The 17,492-nt window shown below is 39.0% G+C and overlaps 1 protein-coding gene across 3 annotated transcripts in view; it reads right to left on the bottom strand.

Annotated features, from left to right (window-relative positions):
- NOVA1 (NOVA alternative splicing regulator 1) overlaps positions 1 to 15,113 on the bottom strand; it is a 153,890-nt gene extending 138,777 nt beyond the window's left edge. The window contains exons 1-3 of one of the 3 annotated variants that reach the window (XM_065686515.1): positions 14,992 to 15,113; positions 14,087 to 14,259; positions 12,106 to 12,249 (exon numbers count right to left, since the gene is read on the bottom strand). In XM_065686515.1, coding sequence (XP_065542587.1) covers positions 12,106 to 12,249; positions 14,087 to 14,222 — 280 coding nt within the window. In that variant the 5' untranslated portion in view covers positions 14,223 to 14,259; positions 14,992 to 15,113. Of the gene's footprint in view, positions 1 to 3,492; positions 3,526 to 12,105; positions 12,250 to 14,086; positions 14,260 to 14,991 lie in introns of those variants that run through there. The other 2 variants (XM_065686518.1, XM_065686519.1) reach the window with 2 other exon arrangements.
- Between the last annotated feature and the right edge of the window lie 2,379 nt (positions 15,114 to 17,492).

Below are 17,492 nucleotides of genomic sequence, written 5' to 3'. Positions count from 1 at the left end.
AGCACCAAATATGAGGCTATGTAGACTAGATGCATATTTCACCTCATGTAAATTCAGCACTTATCCAAATTTAATGTTTTTATACAGAAAATGCTGATGATTTTACTGCCTTTGTAGGAGTGTCTCCACTCGCTTTCCTGGGAGGCAGTGGCAAATATGAAAGAAATTCTCATTTTCAGCCCATATACTCAAGAAACAAGAAAAGAATTTGTATTCCTTTCTGCTGAAAGTAACAACTTTCTCTATAAACACGTAGCACATCAGCAGTGGAAAGATGGAAGACCTGTATTTCACTATAATAACCCACATATATAAAGAATTTGGACAACTGTAAGCAATGCTCAAGTTCAGTGGAATATTTGAGGGAGAGGGGTGTGTGAGCAAACAGCTAAGTTGAAATGAGTTACCTGCTGGGTTTAAACCACAACAATCTCATGCAAAACAAAACATGGAAAACAGTGAATCAATTTTTGATTACTTCTGAAATCTTCATCCTATCTAAAAATAGGAAAGCTTACTTACCACCAAACCTGAATTTATCGAATGAGAAATATATTTTACTGGGAGAATTTCCATTCTGAACATTAAGTTTAAAAGTGGAAGTAAAATAAGAAGATGGATTTTGAACTGCTTATGAAACAAACTATAAATTTTCCAGCACTTAGACCACACTGAACTCCGAGATTCAGAATTTAAAGGTTTGTAGACGGAAAATGTGGATCTCTAAAAAAAATAACTTAAAGATTACAAATGGAAATTATACACTTGTTGAGACTGAATCACTGGATTTTCCCAAATAAGCAGCATATACATAGTATTCTTTTGTGAAATACAACTAACTAATGATCTTCATCATTTGTAAGATGGCCTCAATTTCCCCCCATGGAAATGGGCAAATGCAGGGGACATCGCACACCTTGAAGGAAATGACACCAGTAAGTTATTTCTACCCAGAAGAAGCATCTATACTGAAATCTAATATGGAAACCACTGCTTTTGAGCAAGGGAGAAAGAAGCTGGGGAAGTCAGTCCCTTCAAAATCCGGTATTAAAATGTTACATGAAAACTGCTGCACTCTGAAGGGATTAACACAACAGAACCTTCTTAAAGCAGAGTGGAACTTCATTCAATACAGAGAGATAAAGTCTACTCAAATGACCTAAGGTATCGTGGTCTTTTCCCTCTACATAGAGACTTATCTAAGAGGCTTCCAGAATACCTATGGATCTGAATCTGCACTACAATTCACACATTTCTTTACAAACAGGGATTATGCCATCATTTTCCCTTAGTTTGCCGATAAACTCGGTTTGCAAATAAATTATAATTCAGTTGATAACTAATAGAACTTTTCCTTCTAAATTAGCATTGCAGTATTACACCTCTTTCTAGACCAATGGAAACATGTCATATTACAAATATGAAATTTATATTAGTTTCTGAAATATTTCTAGCTTTAAGCACACTTGACTTGAATATAAGATAGTCATCATCAGCTTATCCGCACCTCCCAAGTAAGCATACTTTACAATACAAAAACCTCATCACACAAAACCAGTGATACTAATATATTCTAATTTACATCAAAACCCCTTCATGCTTTCTCGGTTTTGTCTTCATAGAATCTTTTACAGGAAAAAAACATCCAAATTAAGACACCTTCGTGCTTACAACTATCAAGGGCATTACAATCACCTATTCTTATCTCATACACATATTCAAACAATCCCTGCATTATCTTAGGAGCCCATTTAACTGCATGCATATTTTTAGGAAAAGGTCATTAACATTTAACTGCAGTTGAAATACTGTAACCCTTAGTAAATTGTTATCATCATTTCTGAAAGTCTGTACTGAGAGAAACAAGGCACCCAAATCAGAACCAGCCATTCTAGTAAAAAGCCAAATACTTCAAGATACATAAAAAATTAAGAAAATGAAGAAAAAAAGAAATAAAAAAATCAGTGATCTTCAGACAGTCCATACAAAGCTGCCAAAATTTACAAGCAGAGACTTCTTTAGAAAACATACAAAAAGGATTTTGCACAAGATGAAACTTAGCAAGTTCCTGTACTAGCCAACACTGAAAGCATGATAGTCATTTGCACATTGTAAGGTTTTCCATCAAAAATTTCATCAAGAAAAGGATAAAAAAAAATGGATGAGTTTATTTTTTCTCATTCTGAACATATGCATGTGTGCTGGAGAAGGGAGAAATCAGGTACTTATTTTATAATCATGAATGACTAAGTTTTTTGCCCTTCACATATCTGCACCCTCCAAAAGAAGAAGTGTCAAGTTAATGAAGTGTGATGGACAGAACTAGAACTACTTCTGAACATCAAAACCCACATTCTTTCAAGTAGTAAGTACTATCAAAAACATGAGCTATTGCCAAAGGTAATATAGAAACTAAAGAATAACTAGTACCACTTAAAAACTGAAAAAAAAAAAAAAAAAAAAAATTAAAATATGTTAACTCAAAACACTGACCTTGCTATCATTATCCACGCTATGTCTCTTAAGACTAGAAGGTTAGAAAGTACTTCCATAAACTGAGAAGGCTTTGTTTTCAAAAGGTACAAGAAATCTAAAGGAGGTTTATGCCCATTTCATTGATTTTTCCTCATCAAGAGCATGCAAGATTAAAGCTCTAAGGCTTGCAATTATATCTGGATTTCTACATACACTTAAAAAATACTGGTTTTAACAACGTGATTTAAATTCTGGCTACCTATGTAACCATTTGTTTCCTTCTTCTAAATACTAGTTATTCAGGGAAAGACCTCACAATGAACTCAAGTAAAAAGAAGAGCTTACTAGTTACACAAGGTAACTTCCTTTTTATAAAGGTTCTTTCCTGTCCAGTCCTAAGAGTTTACCTGCTCATTGTACAAAATCATCCCATCTTTTCCTGGTTATTTGGGATCAATTAATTAGAATAAAAACTTACTCATTTAATGTATCATGTTAGCACATACATACTAGAACAGCTAGTCCTAGATGTAAATCCATACAGAACAGCTTAAAAAATTATAAAGTATGTATATTATTGTTAAAAGCAGTGCAAATACTAGATGAGCACTTGGCACTACCAATCTAAACAAACAGATAAAATCATTGTAGAGTTAACACTTCCTTTTTTTTTTTTTTTTTCCTTTGAGCATTTTACTATGCTAGAAGCTATATGCTGCTTCAGGAAATGTAATCTCCACAGCTGGCACACTTAGGTGTGCTGCACTGCACAATAAAAAAGTCAGAAGTTAGGAAGTGATACAATAAGGAGATTCTATGGAATCCAAGTTTTATTTTAGATTGACTGAATCACCAAGTGTCCATCTAATACAGTAAGTAGAAGACATAAAAAAAGTGCGCACACACATGCAAGACAGAAAACAAGCACCACACGCATTCGAAGTCTAACAGGTCTCATTGCAACATATCACTTTTATAAAGCTTTAAGGCATCCAGTAGCAGAGTTTCATTGCAGACCTCTGAAAACCAGCTGACAGAATGCCAGAAGGGTCTCTCTTGTTCCACAGAAGTTTTCTTCAAATCGAGGTCAATAACCTGCTAAAAAGCCACCTATTTCCCTTTTCTTGTGTGTGTTTCTCAGGAAAACTGTTGGTAGGCTGCCAAATCACAAGAAAACATAAATATTCTATAACACCAGCTCAATACTGCTGCCAAAGCAGTATCTTCTGTAGCACCTGAATTGCTGCTTCTGCTGCTACTACTGCTATACACTATCTTACCTGCACTCTGGCATTTCCTAACTTCAGATCACAGATAGGGACAAAACTTAAACCTCAGCTGAATCAAGCTCCAACCCTGCATATGGCCTAACTGGTCTGTCCTCCCCCTTCCCACACAGCCCACAGCAGATATTTCACTGCCCAACATTTTGGGAATACATTCCGATATAGTTTTAATTCCATAAGCACACTGGATGCTCAACAAAGCCAAATGAATGGACACATGCCATCCCCTACTTTTCTGGTGCATGACTTTATATGAATATTTTCAATAACTTATGTTACAGAAAGACTCCGCACTTGTATATTCATTTAAATATTTGTAATCTTTCATGTACAGTTTGAAGATCAGAGTTTTGAACACACTAAGAAGATAATAAATTGATGCTGCCTCCAATTATCTAGTTCTTAAAAGAGAATTTTCTTTCCCATATTGCCACTGAAGAATCTAAAAACTAAAGTCACTACTTGAAAATAAAATACATGTACATACATATCTTCCAAGAGTTTTGGAGGGGTGCACTATGGTTCTTGATTCAAGCAAGGAGGTGCCACTCTATGAAGTGGAGGAAAACAGTACAAATGTGTGAAGCTCTTTACGTGGGAAATTACAAGAGAGTTAAATGGCACTGAGCAAGGCACAAAAAGTGCTTTTAAAATAGAAACAAGGGAACATGCAGAGAACCTCAGTATCTAATTGAATTAATGATTGAGAATGCAAAGGCTCCAACTGGTGAAACATTAGCAGCAGCCATGAATTTCACTGTAGTTCTGGATAACAAGTAATCTTACCTGAGTGATTCTCAAAAAAATGTCAACACATTGATTGTATTTTTCATCTGATCCTGTCAATGCTGAGATGACAGGCCCTGCAGGATGCAGCGAGAGATCAATGATGAAAACCAGATGTTTAGTCTTTTCAAAACCAAAATCTACAAGACCAGGCAAATACGAATTTTTGTCTGAGATTTATGCTTCTTTATATCCAACAAATGCTAATATTACATAATCACTTTCACATACACAAAGTTGACAAGTGTCTATCTCCCTCACAAGGCATCTGAACCCAGATGATTCATTTCACCAACACATAACTTTAAACCTGGTCCCTAACACACTATTCTTTCAAGTGCTATCTGGTCACACAGCTAGTTATTTAGATCAGCTACTTCACACATCAACCTATGTTCTCTGGCCTTTCATGAAGGAGACTTGATTTTGTCCATCAATTATGCAGAACACTTAAAACCTACACAAAATTTATTGCAATTCAGAAGCTGAGAAGAGTAATGCACAATAGTATTACTCATAGCTACCTCAAGCAAAGAGTCATAAATTCATCTTCAAAAGTTAAAGGCATGTTATCATTGTACAGCTGGGAACTGACTTCCATAGACATGTTTGCAAATACTGCCATAAACTGACATTTCAATCAGACCAGTTAAGTACTTGAAAAGGAATTTTAATGCTTGGCTATAATCAAGAACTGCACATTTAATATTAAGTAAACCCCAATCAGATTCAACCATAATTAATTATCAAATATGTTAAAAGTGAAAACAAGTTAATATAGGGGGATGGAAATTTAGATAATTGTCATCTTATGTATTAAACTATTTAATATGGCTGTTGAATCCAAGGGAAATTTAAGACAGTATCCTGACAACCATTTCTCAATTTTTTAATTAAAATATAAGCAATGCAGTTAATCCTTATAATGCCGTGAATAAGCACAAATTGGGATGCAGATACCCCTGAAATCAAAACAAAAATAGAATTGAACAGAACCTTACAAATCTGTAACGTAACATTTGGATCTCTGGCTAAACTCTGTTTTTGATATTTCCTTTGTGGGATGGAAAGACAGAATGGCCCCAAATACCAGGGTGAATGCAGGAAACCTGATAGTTTCCCAAAGTTTTCTCATACAGTCAGGAAGATACTAGCATATCTACAATAAATTGTCTTGCACATGCACAGCACACCCATTTATTCCAACTGCCAAATACCAAATTCCAATTTTACGTTTCCACGTTACCATAAATCCTTAGAAGAATCCAGTGACTGAGCTAAACAGCACAAGCACCAAGCACACCCCACTACAAAACACACTACACAGTACGCCAGATATTCATACTAGAGGCAAAGAACAGAACTTTCTTCATTTAAGAAAACTGTTCTCAGAATAGAAACAAACATTTTTTTTTTAAGTCCATTATAAAGGTGACACTCCAAAAACATTTTTGTCAGCTTCATTACTTCACAGGCAGATTTGTTAAACAGGAAAAACATATTACAGCTTTAGATTCAAGTACATTAAGAATTTTATGCTAATGCCAAGCAAACCCAATTAGAAAACCAAAAGGCCTACCTAAAAACATGATCATCAGTAAGAGTAGAAAAGCAGCCTTTCTCTTTCTAATACATACTGCATTTTATACCATGACACTGCAGCCTCAGAGGGTCAGATTAATTAACATCAACAGCAGCTGCAGTGCAACGTGAGAAGCACACTGCCACAGTTCTCACCAGTCCAGCACAATTACCTGCATCATACCAACACTGGACAACAACTGACAACTACTACACTCCTGAAAGTCATTAACTCCCACTGGCCTGCTGATAAATGTTACAAAACAAACCAACCTCTTTTCAAGATGTACTGCAGAGCTGACTGCACCTGCTGCAGGATGCAACGATGAGTCCCAGGGAGCTGTTTGCCAGTCAAATCTCTACAGATGTTGTTTAACTTTATGCTAGAACTGTGTCCGAAGACAGAAATGAGACAGCAATCAGGCGCTCCTCCCAAATCTCTCTATGCTCCATTTCTAAAAGCCAGTCTAACAAATTCACTAAATTCAAGGGTTTTCCCTCTGGCCAAAAAGCTACTTATCACTGATAAAAGAAATTCTGTGGTCAACTACATAAGACAATATCTAAGTTAATGCAATTAATTAAGGAGCAAACAAGAATGAGGAATATTTTAAAAAGATATTGCTTGTTACAGGTTGCACACACTAAGAAAAGTGAGACTGTTTTACTGCATGAGGAAGAGGAAAACAATGAAGAGATTCTGACATTCACAGTTTGTATTTTTCAAGTATTAGCTCCAAGGCCTATGTTCTGACAAACATCCATCAAAACTCTGATCTCTCTGTAAAATACCACTGAAGTATTATATGGAAATTTAAAACTTTGTGAAAGAGAAAAATTTAATTTTCAGTACATACCAACTCTTGCTATTTTTCTTAGATTTTGCTTTTTTTGGTTGATTGGGGGGGGGTGGGGTGGGGTGGAGGGGGGGGAGAGGAGTGTGTGTTTGTGGTTTTTGGTTTTGGTTTGGGGCTTTTTCTCTCCAGAATGCAAAAGTCAATTAAATAGGTATTCCTAATGAATAATTAGAGAAATTTTGACTTTATCAAAAAAACAGTACTACTACTAGAAGCACCTTCATCTACATAAACTTTCTAATCTATTGATAATCATCTGGTTTTCAATTATATTGAAAATTAAGTCAAAAGCAGTCACAAGAAAAAAGTTAAAAATCATTAAATACGGCATTTCTCTGTGATAAGACATGCTCACTTTGTTCTTTTGACAACCAAGTGCACATGTAATCTGCATCATTTATTAAAGTTAGCCTAACCATTCCAAACATATCACAAGTTGTTTTAAACCTTTCTCACACAAGACAAAGACACAGCATTTTCTTGCAAACCAAAGCCATTTACTGTGTCAAAGTTTATTCACTCATTAACATAAGTTCCCACATGTAGATGAAATCAGTGCAAAATTTCTACTTAAACTTTTCAAAATTTCTCTACATCTACCAAATGAGAAGCTGCTAAGTGATATTACATTGGGTGAGTTTGGTATGTAAAAATCTGAAGATCATACCAAGTTACATATTCAGTTTCAGCTTCCTTTTAAATGTAAAATACTAAGGATCTGCTGGCTAACAAGCTAACTTCTTTTTATTCTGTTCCAGTAACCAGGCAACAGACAACTGTCCAACTGAGAATTATCTGTCTGAACAGCTGGCAATCAACACTTGAGGGTTTTTGGTGGTTGGTCTTTAAATCTCTGCTCACTATTTAGTAATTTCTTCAGTCCCATTCTCCCCAAAGTTACTCATATAAGTAAATATTTCCATCAGAATCTGAAAATCTTAAATATACACTTATGAAGTCTTTAGTTAGCTAATGTTAACACTAGGAAAAAAATACAATAAAAGATGCATTTTTTGAAGTATGACAAACCAGCTTCAAGGAACCACAACAACAGGCAGCTAATAACTAATACTGTTAAGCTTCTAACTTCACTCTAACTCTTTTTTCTCTTCTACAGCTGAAAAAGCAGTATTTTACTTCATTATTTCAAGTGTTGATTTTTAATATAGATTCTTTTCACTACTAGACTTTTGGCTGGTTTTTTTTAAGAGTTACAAATTAACATGACAATTCCTTTATTATACAAAGGAAATAATAACAGTGAACCAAGCTGATATATTATACTGTTCCCCTTCCTAACAGTTCAACAGGAGTAATGAAGCTACGAAGTTATCTTATTAATTATAAATTCCTTTAAAGTTGTGTAACTTGCACATTCAATGAGTTTGAAAGGTTTTTAAGGGTCAGAATAAAAAAACTATTCAAAAGGGCACTTGCACAAAGATTAGCTAGACTATATCCCATAAAACACGAATGTTTTAGAAAAATCTGATATTCAACCAAAACATATGAAATACAAGTGACTTGCTAGAAAACAGCATTGCCACACAACACTTCATACACTATCTACACGAGGCAGGGAAGGAAACTCCTACGTTTTGTATTCCCCAAACATTTAGATCATTACTGATTAGAAATCTGCTATAAAAAACAATCCAGCTAATCTATTGTTAAAAACAGTAAAACCTTATCCCCACTTAATTACAGTTTTATTAATCTCTGCTCTTAATATGATCTAATTTCAGTACACATATGACTTCATATTCCAATAAATTGAAAAACACTGACCGAGCTCAAATTCACTCAAGCACCAAGTTCAGACCAGGCAAGATCCTGTTTCAAGATAAACAACATGATGCGATGTAACATAATTTTGCGTGCGTGTGTGCATGTGAAAGACTGGGGAGAGAGCGCAGAGAGAGACAGAGAAAGCGAGAGTGAATGCCAGCATTTGCAATGGGAAAAAACACACATGTCCAGAGCAGCTTTCAGTCCAGTGCTTACTATAATTCAGAATGGAGAAACAGATATGACAATGACAACTTAATGCAACAGAAAAACTCTTTTTTTATACTATTCAAAATAAAACCACACATTAAGATAGCTTCACAGGACAGCCACTTTCTTTATGAAGTTCATTTTATTAAAGTAGCATAGCTATGACTGTGTTTAAATTTTGGACCAGAACCTGCTAGTCAATAAACACTCAACAGTTCTCTACAGAAAGGATAAGCACCACTTAGTTTAAAAATAGGACATATTTTGCCATTTTAATTTCATTTCCACTAATCTAGGGGAACAAGCCTGAACAAAAAAGAATCAGGGAAAATCTAAGCACAGTAACAAAATCAAATTGTAGAAGTTCAGACAATTGGAGAAAGTAAGCTGGTAACCTGAAAAGAGAAGAATAAATTGTGTATGCAAAAAGTAAGACTGTACTGGTTGGTAACGCATTTATATACTGTATATACTGCTTCCTATTTTGTAAACTAAGATGTTTAGTGCAAAGCTGGGTTTTTCCTTCAATTTCTTGTAATTAGAGCTGCCACATGCTTCTTCAGTAATTAAGTCACCTTTTGATGCACAAAAATAATTCCAACAGAAATCAGTCTGTATACTGAAGTCCTATATCACAGAGGAGGAAAAGAAAGGAAAAAAAGAACACTATTAGATCACAGAACTACTCACGACTTATGTATTACAACCAACTTCCGCCTTTCCAAACAGGAACTTATTCAGACTGATCTAAAACTTTTCAGAAAGAAAAGTTTCACAGAAGCTTCGGCAGGAGAACATTCCATAGCCAAATGTACTTTAAATACACTTACAGTCACAAGCATCAGAGGTACGGACTAAGTAACTTCCTGATAGGAAAACATAGTAATTGCTTAAGAAACTTTGTAAGAAAAATAAACCATGTCTTTATATTAGCTATTTCACAAGGTCTGTATTACCTAATGCCATATAAGCATGAGAGTCTGGAAGAAACCCAAAAGCCATCAGGCTCAGGGAATGCCAGGACCTCCAAAAATTCCTGGGGCTGGTGGTCAAACATAAATAGAAAGACTAAGAAGAGCTAGCCACACTGTAATCCATTTCCCATCCCTGTTCCACACTTTAGCAGGTATCACTCGCCAACTTCCTTAAAACAATCATTTTCTGTAGGATGCAACATGGCTACAAATTCAAAGTGGACTGTATGAAGTCAAACTTGAACTTCATTTGCACCTGTTTCAGTGAAACTGCTTGAGCCTCTCTGTCTTAGTTATTTATATTACTAGTGATTTTAAGAGAGCATGTGTTTGTCACAAACATTTTCACTCATGACATTCTAGCTTGCTAATTCTTATTTTTCAAAGGTTCATCTGCTACTACTGCTGTATCTTTACAATTTACTACACAAACAAATATGTAATTCTAATTTCATCAGAAAACAGAACTCTGCTAGCGCACTGAACAAAAGATCTAATCTTTGCAGCGTCCTTTCCAAGTGAGTGTAAATAAACTGTAGTAAAATGAAAAGGCTTGTAATTTGGTATTTGGAATATTCTTCATAAACACCAATATTCCGTAACATCCTTGCATATCTGATACCAGCTCATGTATAATGCAGAAAATCTATTTCATTTTCATCTACTGACAATGAATTTAATTTACTATTGCAGCTCTTTATCCAGATTATGCTATTAATTCTGCAATCAGGCACTTTTGAATGCTTTTATTTTTTTCTAAGACTTTTTACAGTTCTACATTGATCTTTTTTTCCTACCCTAACATACCTTTCAAAATAAACGATCATTTTTTCTAACTTCTGGAGTAAAAAAGAAAAAAAAAATTCTAAACCTCCAAGGCAACAAGCATCAGTTCATTAGCTGTATCTTTGAACAGGAAAAATCTACATACATCACTTTAATATCTGACATTTAAGTATTACAAACTACATTCATTAAGGATACGTACAACAGGTGCATTAACATTCCTACATCAACAATCATCATTGTAAATAGACCACAATCTCTCCATTAATAAAAAACTATCCACTTCTGCCTGACACTGAAGTTAGAGGATGGGAAAGCTAAATGCTCCAGTGTTTGTGTTGTTTACATCCATACCCAACTGCCTTCACTGTTCTGTAGAATTCAGTCATCTTGTTAAACTAGATCAAATGCAAAGCTGATCTTATTTTTCCAAGAGAAAAAAGTATGTAGCAGCTAGTCAACTCGAACCTAAATCACCAGTTATTCTTCAAAAATAACAAAATCAAAACACCAAAAAGTGTTAGCTATGTTATTATTTTGCACCAGTTTTTAAAAAGTCCTCTAGAACAAAGTTCAATTACAGAATGCTAATTTGTTAAACTTTAGGAAAAAATTTATTCGATTGCAGAAGTTAAATCTTGTATATTATTATGTAAGATTCCCTCTTCAGAACTCTTATAAAAGAGAAATGATAAATAATGCACTTATTATTGTTACGTGCAAATATCAAAATACTTTTCTCACACATTAGTACAGTTGATAAAATATTCATTTTATTATTCATCCAGTGTATTTCACTTCTATACTAATTTTCTTCCACCATCATGATAAACAGAATAAAAAGAATATCTAAAGAACGGCACTTGTCCTCTTTACTTCACTCCAGAGCCAGTGAACAAAGCAGTGAAGCAGAAAGAAGGTACATAATGGATTTAAAGTAAATGGCCCATTCTTTAAGAAGCAGCCTCTCATTTCTACTGATTCTAGCTTAATTGTCATTACAATGTCTGGAAACTTCAAACGAACAATTATTTTTTATGCCAGCTGTCAATTTGGTTCCTTAAAGCTAGATTTTTTTTTTTTTTTAACTAAAAGCCAAATCAGTGAATGTTAATGAAAATATTCTTTTGCAGAAACAATGTAAACATCTTTAAACGTTTTTCAAAGCAGTTAATGTCCAGCCCATTCCATACACCAAGACAGAACATTTATATTCACTGTTGCACTCTATAACATACTTTTCTGAGAAATAATGCTTCCAGCTGCACTGGTAGCGTAGTCGTCACTATATGAAACACAATGACACATACATACATCCCCTGCGATTCATAAAGAAAGAATTGGCTAATTTTTTGCACCTACCTGGATAAAAATCTTTGGATTTAGACAGCTTGATGGTGGCCCCAGTCTCTTTCTGCAACTGAACAATTGTCTGTCCTCCCTTCCCAATTATAGATCCAGCAGCATAACTAGGTATGAGGACCTTTAGAAAATACTGGCCATCCTCTGAAAAATTGAGATATGCATGGTTAATATGGCTTACAAACTTTGATTTTTCCTCCCCAGCCCCACAAATAAACAAAATGTTACATCTTTGAACTCATGCATTTACATCTAACCAGTTGCGTTATTCTACAAGACACGTTTAGACTATACCTTTAATATTTTAAAATATGTATATATATTCAGAGCAAAATAAAGAATCCACATAGATTCCTCAGTTTCATAAAAGAATAAGATCAAAAATATAAAGGTGGGGTTTTTTTTTCCCAATGGCAACAACAGCATGAAGAAATTATCAGACCCCTTAAAAAAAAAATAAAGCCCTGCAGGAAAATGTGACTAGTGACAACTACAACCTCGCTTGAAAATACTGCAAAAGAAATGCCAAACTAAGAAGGAATGAATTGTAAATTCTGATGGGCTATTTGTTTGCCATTAGCAAAATGTGAGAATAACAATTAGCTATTGCCTGCATTCTTCTTAAGTAAGCAGTACAACTACTCTGCTACCAAAAAAACTACCCAAAATGTGGGGTTTTATTCCAAGCATTTCAGACACTGCTATGAAAACAACTCAACATGGTGCGGATGGAATCACCTGCCTAAGTAATCCTGATGTATTCCTTTAGCACTTCTTAAGCGACAATGATCTCTTTTAAGCTCATTAATTAAAGGACATTAAGAAGAATTTTTCACAATTGATCAAAAGCCTAAGTCACTTACTTTAAATACACTTAAAAGGTGATGAGATAGACAATGCCAGTCCTCTACCCACCACTAGCGTTAAAACACACAATCGGAGCAGGAAAAAAATACACAGAATGAATGGAGGGGGGAAAAGGATTCACCGTCTGATTGGGCAACCGCACAATTGTCTGCGCCCTCACCCCAGTTCTAAATCCAGCTACACTTAAGTCTAAGGATCTTCTGTAACCGGCTCGGAAAAGTGCAAGTCAATTAGGATACGCTGGTTCCCCAGACTTGGGCTCTCACCAAGAATTAAGGCAACGTCCCATTGGCATGGATGTAAAGATTCTTATCATGAAACCTGTTTCACAAAGTTGTTTCTTTTTTTCCCCTAGGCAGAGGGAACGATCTCAGTTCACCTTACTTCTCTCAACAGAGACTACAAGCGTCTCTAGAAGTGCCTGTCTGCTACAGCCGTGCCCACCCGTATGAACATCGCCAGCTGAAACACGGTCAGTCAGACCGCTGCTCTTAATACTGGGCAAATAAATTCACCTCTGCCTCGGTGCATTGTTATGACGACTCCAGCGCAAACGGACAGCGGAGGTGCTGGTCCCGTTATAACTCATCTTCTCCAGGAAAGGCAGGATGTTAACTAGCGCGTCCCCGCAGCCGAGCGGCGACCCCCCCCCCCCCACCTCCGCCGCCAGCCAGCCCTCGCCCCCAGCACAGCGAACACACGCCGCGTACGCGCTGACAATAGAAGCGAGGCCAAGGAGGAGGAAAACGCACGGCAAGGCTGAAATTCAACTTGCGACCCAGAGGATGTGAAAGGAGGATAGTGCGTTTGCAGTCTCCTTCCAGCTGCCATTTATTTTCACCCATCGTTAGCCGGGCAAGGGAGATAACTGGACTGCAGAAGCCCCTTGTACTCCCTCCTAGTCTCCGTAGGGTCACGGCTGTGCAGCCCCAGCGTGGATATTAAATAAAAAGACTGGTAGATGCTGAAAACGGACGCCATTTTGATGAATGATAACATTAGAGAAATGGGAATGTTGGGGGGGGGGGGAAGGGGGGAGACAGGCAGGTAGAGAAGCGGGTAGGTGGGTGTGTTGGGCGGGGGGTGGGGGGGAGGTTACAGAGAATATACCCACCGCCCGTGTTGGTCCTCTTGGTGCTGCCGGCTTCGGGGGGAGCTTCAAGCGGTCTTTTCCGGGAGTCCGGCGGGTCCAGGTCTATGGGAACCCCGGTGTGGGTCCCGTTCTGCTGGATGGGAGCTGCCGCCATCATGTTTGCTGCTGCTCGGAGGAGAATTGTCTCTTCCCTTCTGTGGTGGGGGGGCAGGGAGGGAAGGGGGGAGGAGGAGGAGGAGGAAGGGGGAGGAGGAAGAGGGGAGGGGGCTAGTCCCGTTCTCTTGTCCTTTTCGAAAACGTAGGGCTAGCTCGGGATTGTCGAGGATGCTGCGCGCCTTGTTTATCTGGCACCCGGGGGGAGGGAAGGGAAAGGAGGGAGGGAAGCGGGCAGGACTGGGCTGGAGGAGCAGCTGCAGTGCAGTGTCAGGAGGAGATGAGAAGGGAGACAGGGGAACGAGGGGGCGAGAGAGGGGAGAGGGAAGGAGGGGAAAGAGTGAAAAGAGTGAGACAGGAGGAGGAGAGGATAGAGTGAGTGGGAGAGGAAAGGAGGGGAGAGAGTGAGTGGGAGAGGAGAGGAGGGGAGAGAGAACGAGTGAGACTGAGGCGGCGGGGAGGGAGAGAGAGGGAGGGGGAGAAGGAGGGAGGGAGGGAGGGAGCGAGCGAGCGGTGTCAGGGGTGGGCGAGGGAGTGAGTGGGAGATGATTCACGCTGTCCCCGAGCCCCGCTCCGTCCCCGCCTGCCGCTGCGGCTCGCCTGCCGCCGCCGCTCCCGGGCTCTCGTGCCCTCCCTCAGTGACAGGCTCGTGCGCACGGGGGTGGGGAGCAGAGCAGAGCAGAGGGGGGATCTCTGCCCGTGAGGCGCCGCTCCTCTTGCGCTCCAGCAGCACTGCCGGGCGCACGGGCGGCTGCCTGGCCGGGCTCACTGACCGTGCCTGGGCGGGGGGCCGCCGCCCCCGGCTACACCGCAGAAACCGGAGAGGCAGGTGAGGTTAGAGCCGTGGGAGGGGGCACAGGCACTGGGGCGGACAACGGGGGGCAGGCGGGGCTGAGGCAAGGCCGGGATAAAAACGAAGGGCGGGGTTTCCTGCGAAGACAGGCGGCAGATCCGGCCAATCGGAACAAAAGAGAGCGAGGTCGGGATTGAAACGTGTGGCCAATCGCGGGTCGCGATTGGAAGAGCCGTTGAGGGGGGAGGCGAGGGTAGCTTAACCTCTCCGGCGGGGGGCGGTGGCGGGGAGGGGTGGGGAGGGTGTGTGTGGAGGCCTGCTCCCGCCCCGGGAGGGTCCCGCAGTGATGCGGCGTCACCCGGGTTACCCGCAGCTCCTCGTACGTCTGCAGCTGCGCGGGAGGACTGCCGAGATCGCCCGAGGAGGCGGCGGGGCAGCGGGGAGATGGCCCCCCTGGGGCTGGCTGCGCCACCCCAGCGCCTGCCCGGACGGGGTCCCCCCGCGGGCCATGGGCGGCGGGCGGGGGACAGCGCGGTCGCACCGGGAGCCTCTGTCTCGCCAGACTGCATCGCGCAGGCTTGTAGCGAAAACAATAATAAAGATCTTATTTTTACACCGTGACAGCCGGGCTATCAGGAGCTGCATGACACACAGCGGAGTTTCTGATGTAAAGATTTCGTAGAAAAATTCAAAGACGTTGCACTGCGACGAAGGTTATTACTGCTTATAAATACCAAATTATTCTGGTTGAATCTTAATACATTGTAAGGTGCAGGGGGGTGGGCGTAGGAGGGCTCGAGGGGATTGTCTGCCTGCTATAAAAGCATCTGTACTCCACTATTTGCTGTTTGATTGACTCACTGCCTTTGAAAAAATTCTCAAACTGATAGAACCGTAAAGGTTAGTACTAGAGCATCAGTTCTGTACAAAATTTAGAAAGGTGTGTGGCATCAGATCATGCTCTGTGCTGGATTCATATTGACATGCATATGTGTGGAATGGCTGCTGGCTTGATTCCTTCTACTATGCAAGCTTAAAACCTGGCTGTTTTATGGATGAAATCCAGTTTTCATTCTAAGCTCCCTGGGAGACTCAGCCTTAGTTTGAGTAATCACTTAACCATTAATACTGCCCCAAACAATTTTTAGTACTTAAAATACAAAATTAATATATAATATATAGTACAGCACATCGCCTCTACTTAGGAATTATAAGCCAGATGCGTAATGCATTATAGGATGTTAAAATGTGGACGCTTTTAACATCTAAGCAGGCTCTTGCCTGAAAGCATTCACAAATTAAGAACCAATCCAGCTCTGTATACAGGAAACTTTCAATGACTTCTTTGGGAATTGTGTCCCAGGAATGTGATATCCAGCCTCCTCACAGGCAGATGAAATAGATGTGACAGATTCGGAAGCAATTTGTTAGCATATATGGCCAGAAAAATGATTGTGTAAAAATGGAAATTTCTTACTCATCGTATACCCTTTGTATCTAAGATACTCTGACTCATAATTGCTTAGTTTACTGGCTGAAATAAAATTTCAGGCTTCTGTTACCTTGGCAGTAGCTGACACAATTGTGGTACAGCGAGCTGGGGACTGGTTCTAGCTCTTCCGTTTTCTTTACTAAGTTCCAGTTGAAGAGTTTTAATTAGTATTTGAGCAAGAAAGAACCCAGCATGACTTGAAAATCTCAGGTCTAGTTTGTAGGGTCATCAGTCCTAAAAGGATTCTCTTTATTTGTAAACTAAGAAGACGACTTACAGAAAATTTTGAAGGCAAAAATAAAACCCCACAATGTTTGAATGAAGCCATCTTGAGTCAATTTCCGCAGTGGAACTGGATAAATTATAACACTGCTCCCTTTATCTCACTGAATATGTCCCATTCATTTGTAGTAACATTGAATCAAACAATTCTCTGTTTTTAAGACCACATCTGTTTTACTGTGCCCCCTGCACCAATTTTAATTATGTGACAGATCTGATTGGATTCAGCACCTGCAAGTCTTCCCTTTGGGAGCTCCAGTTAGCTTACAAAACATTTACTTGATTGCATTCTTTAAACAAAAGTATTGTTTTATCCTAACAACACGAATATTAAAATGTAGAGTAAAAAAGGGTTTTAACGGGATAAGTGGTGTGTGTGTTGTTTGCATATTTATCTAGCTTAGAGGAAAAAGTGGTAATTCTGAAACCTAATTTCCTCAGACTCAGCAGATGTCTGTCCTGTGTTTGTCTGGCTTTTACTAACAGCTGTTTCACAAGTGCCACCCCTTGTCTCTACAGAATGCCTTTTGTTTAATAATTTCCCAATATGTTATCTCCCAGTCCCACCAATACAATCTTTTTCAACTTTTCTGGTACCTATAAGTAGGTTTTTAGTAGTTTGATAGACAGGATCATCTTGAAAGAGGTTAGCTAAATCTATATAACTACCCTCTAGCTAGTTTCCTAATGGTAGTTCTATTTAACTA

Source organism: Lathamus discolor, chromosome 6 (assembly GCF_037157495.1).
Source record: "Lathamus discolor isolate bLatDis1 chromosome 6, bLatDis1.hap1, whole genome shotgun sequence".
In the NCBI taxonomy this organism is placed as follows: domain Eukaryota; kingdom Metazoa; phylum Chordata; class Aves; order Psittaciformes; family Psittacidae; genus Lathamus; species Lathamus discolor.
Note: the sequence above shows the minus strand (reverse complement) of the source record. Positions and strands in the feature narration are given on the sequence as shown.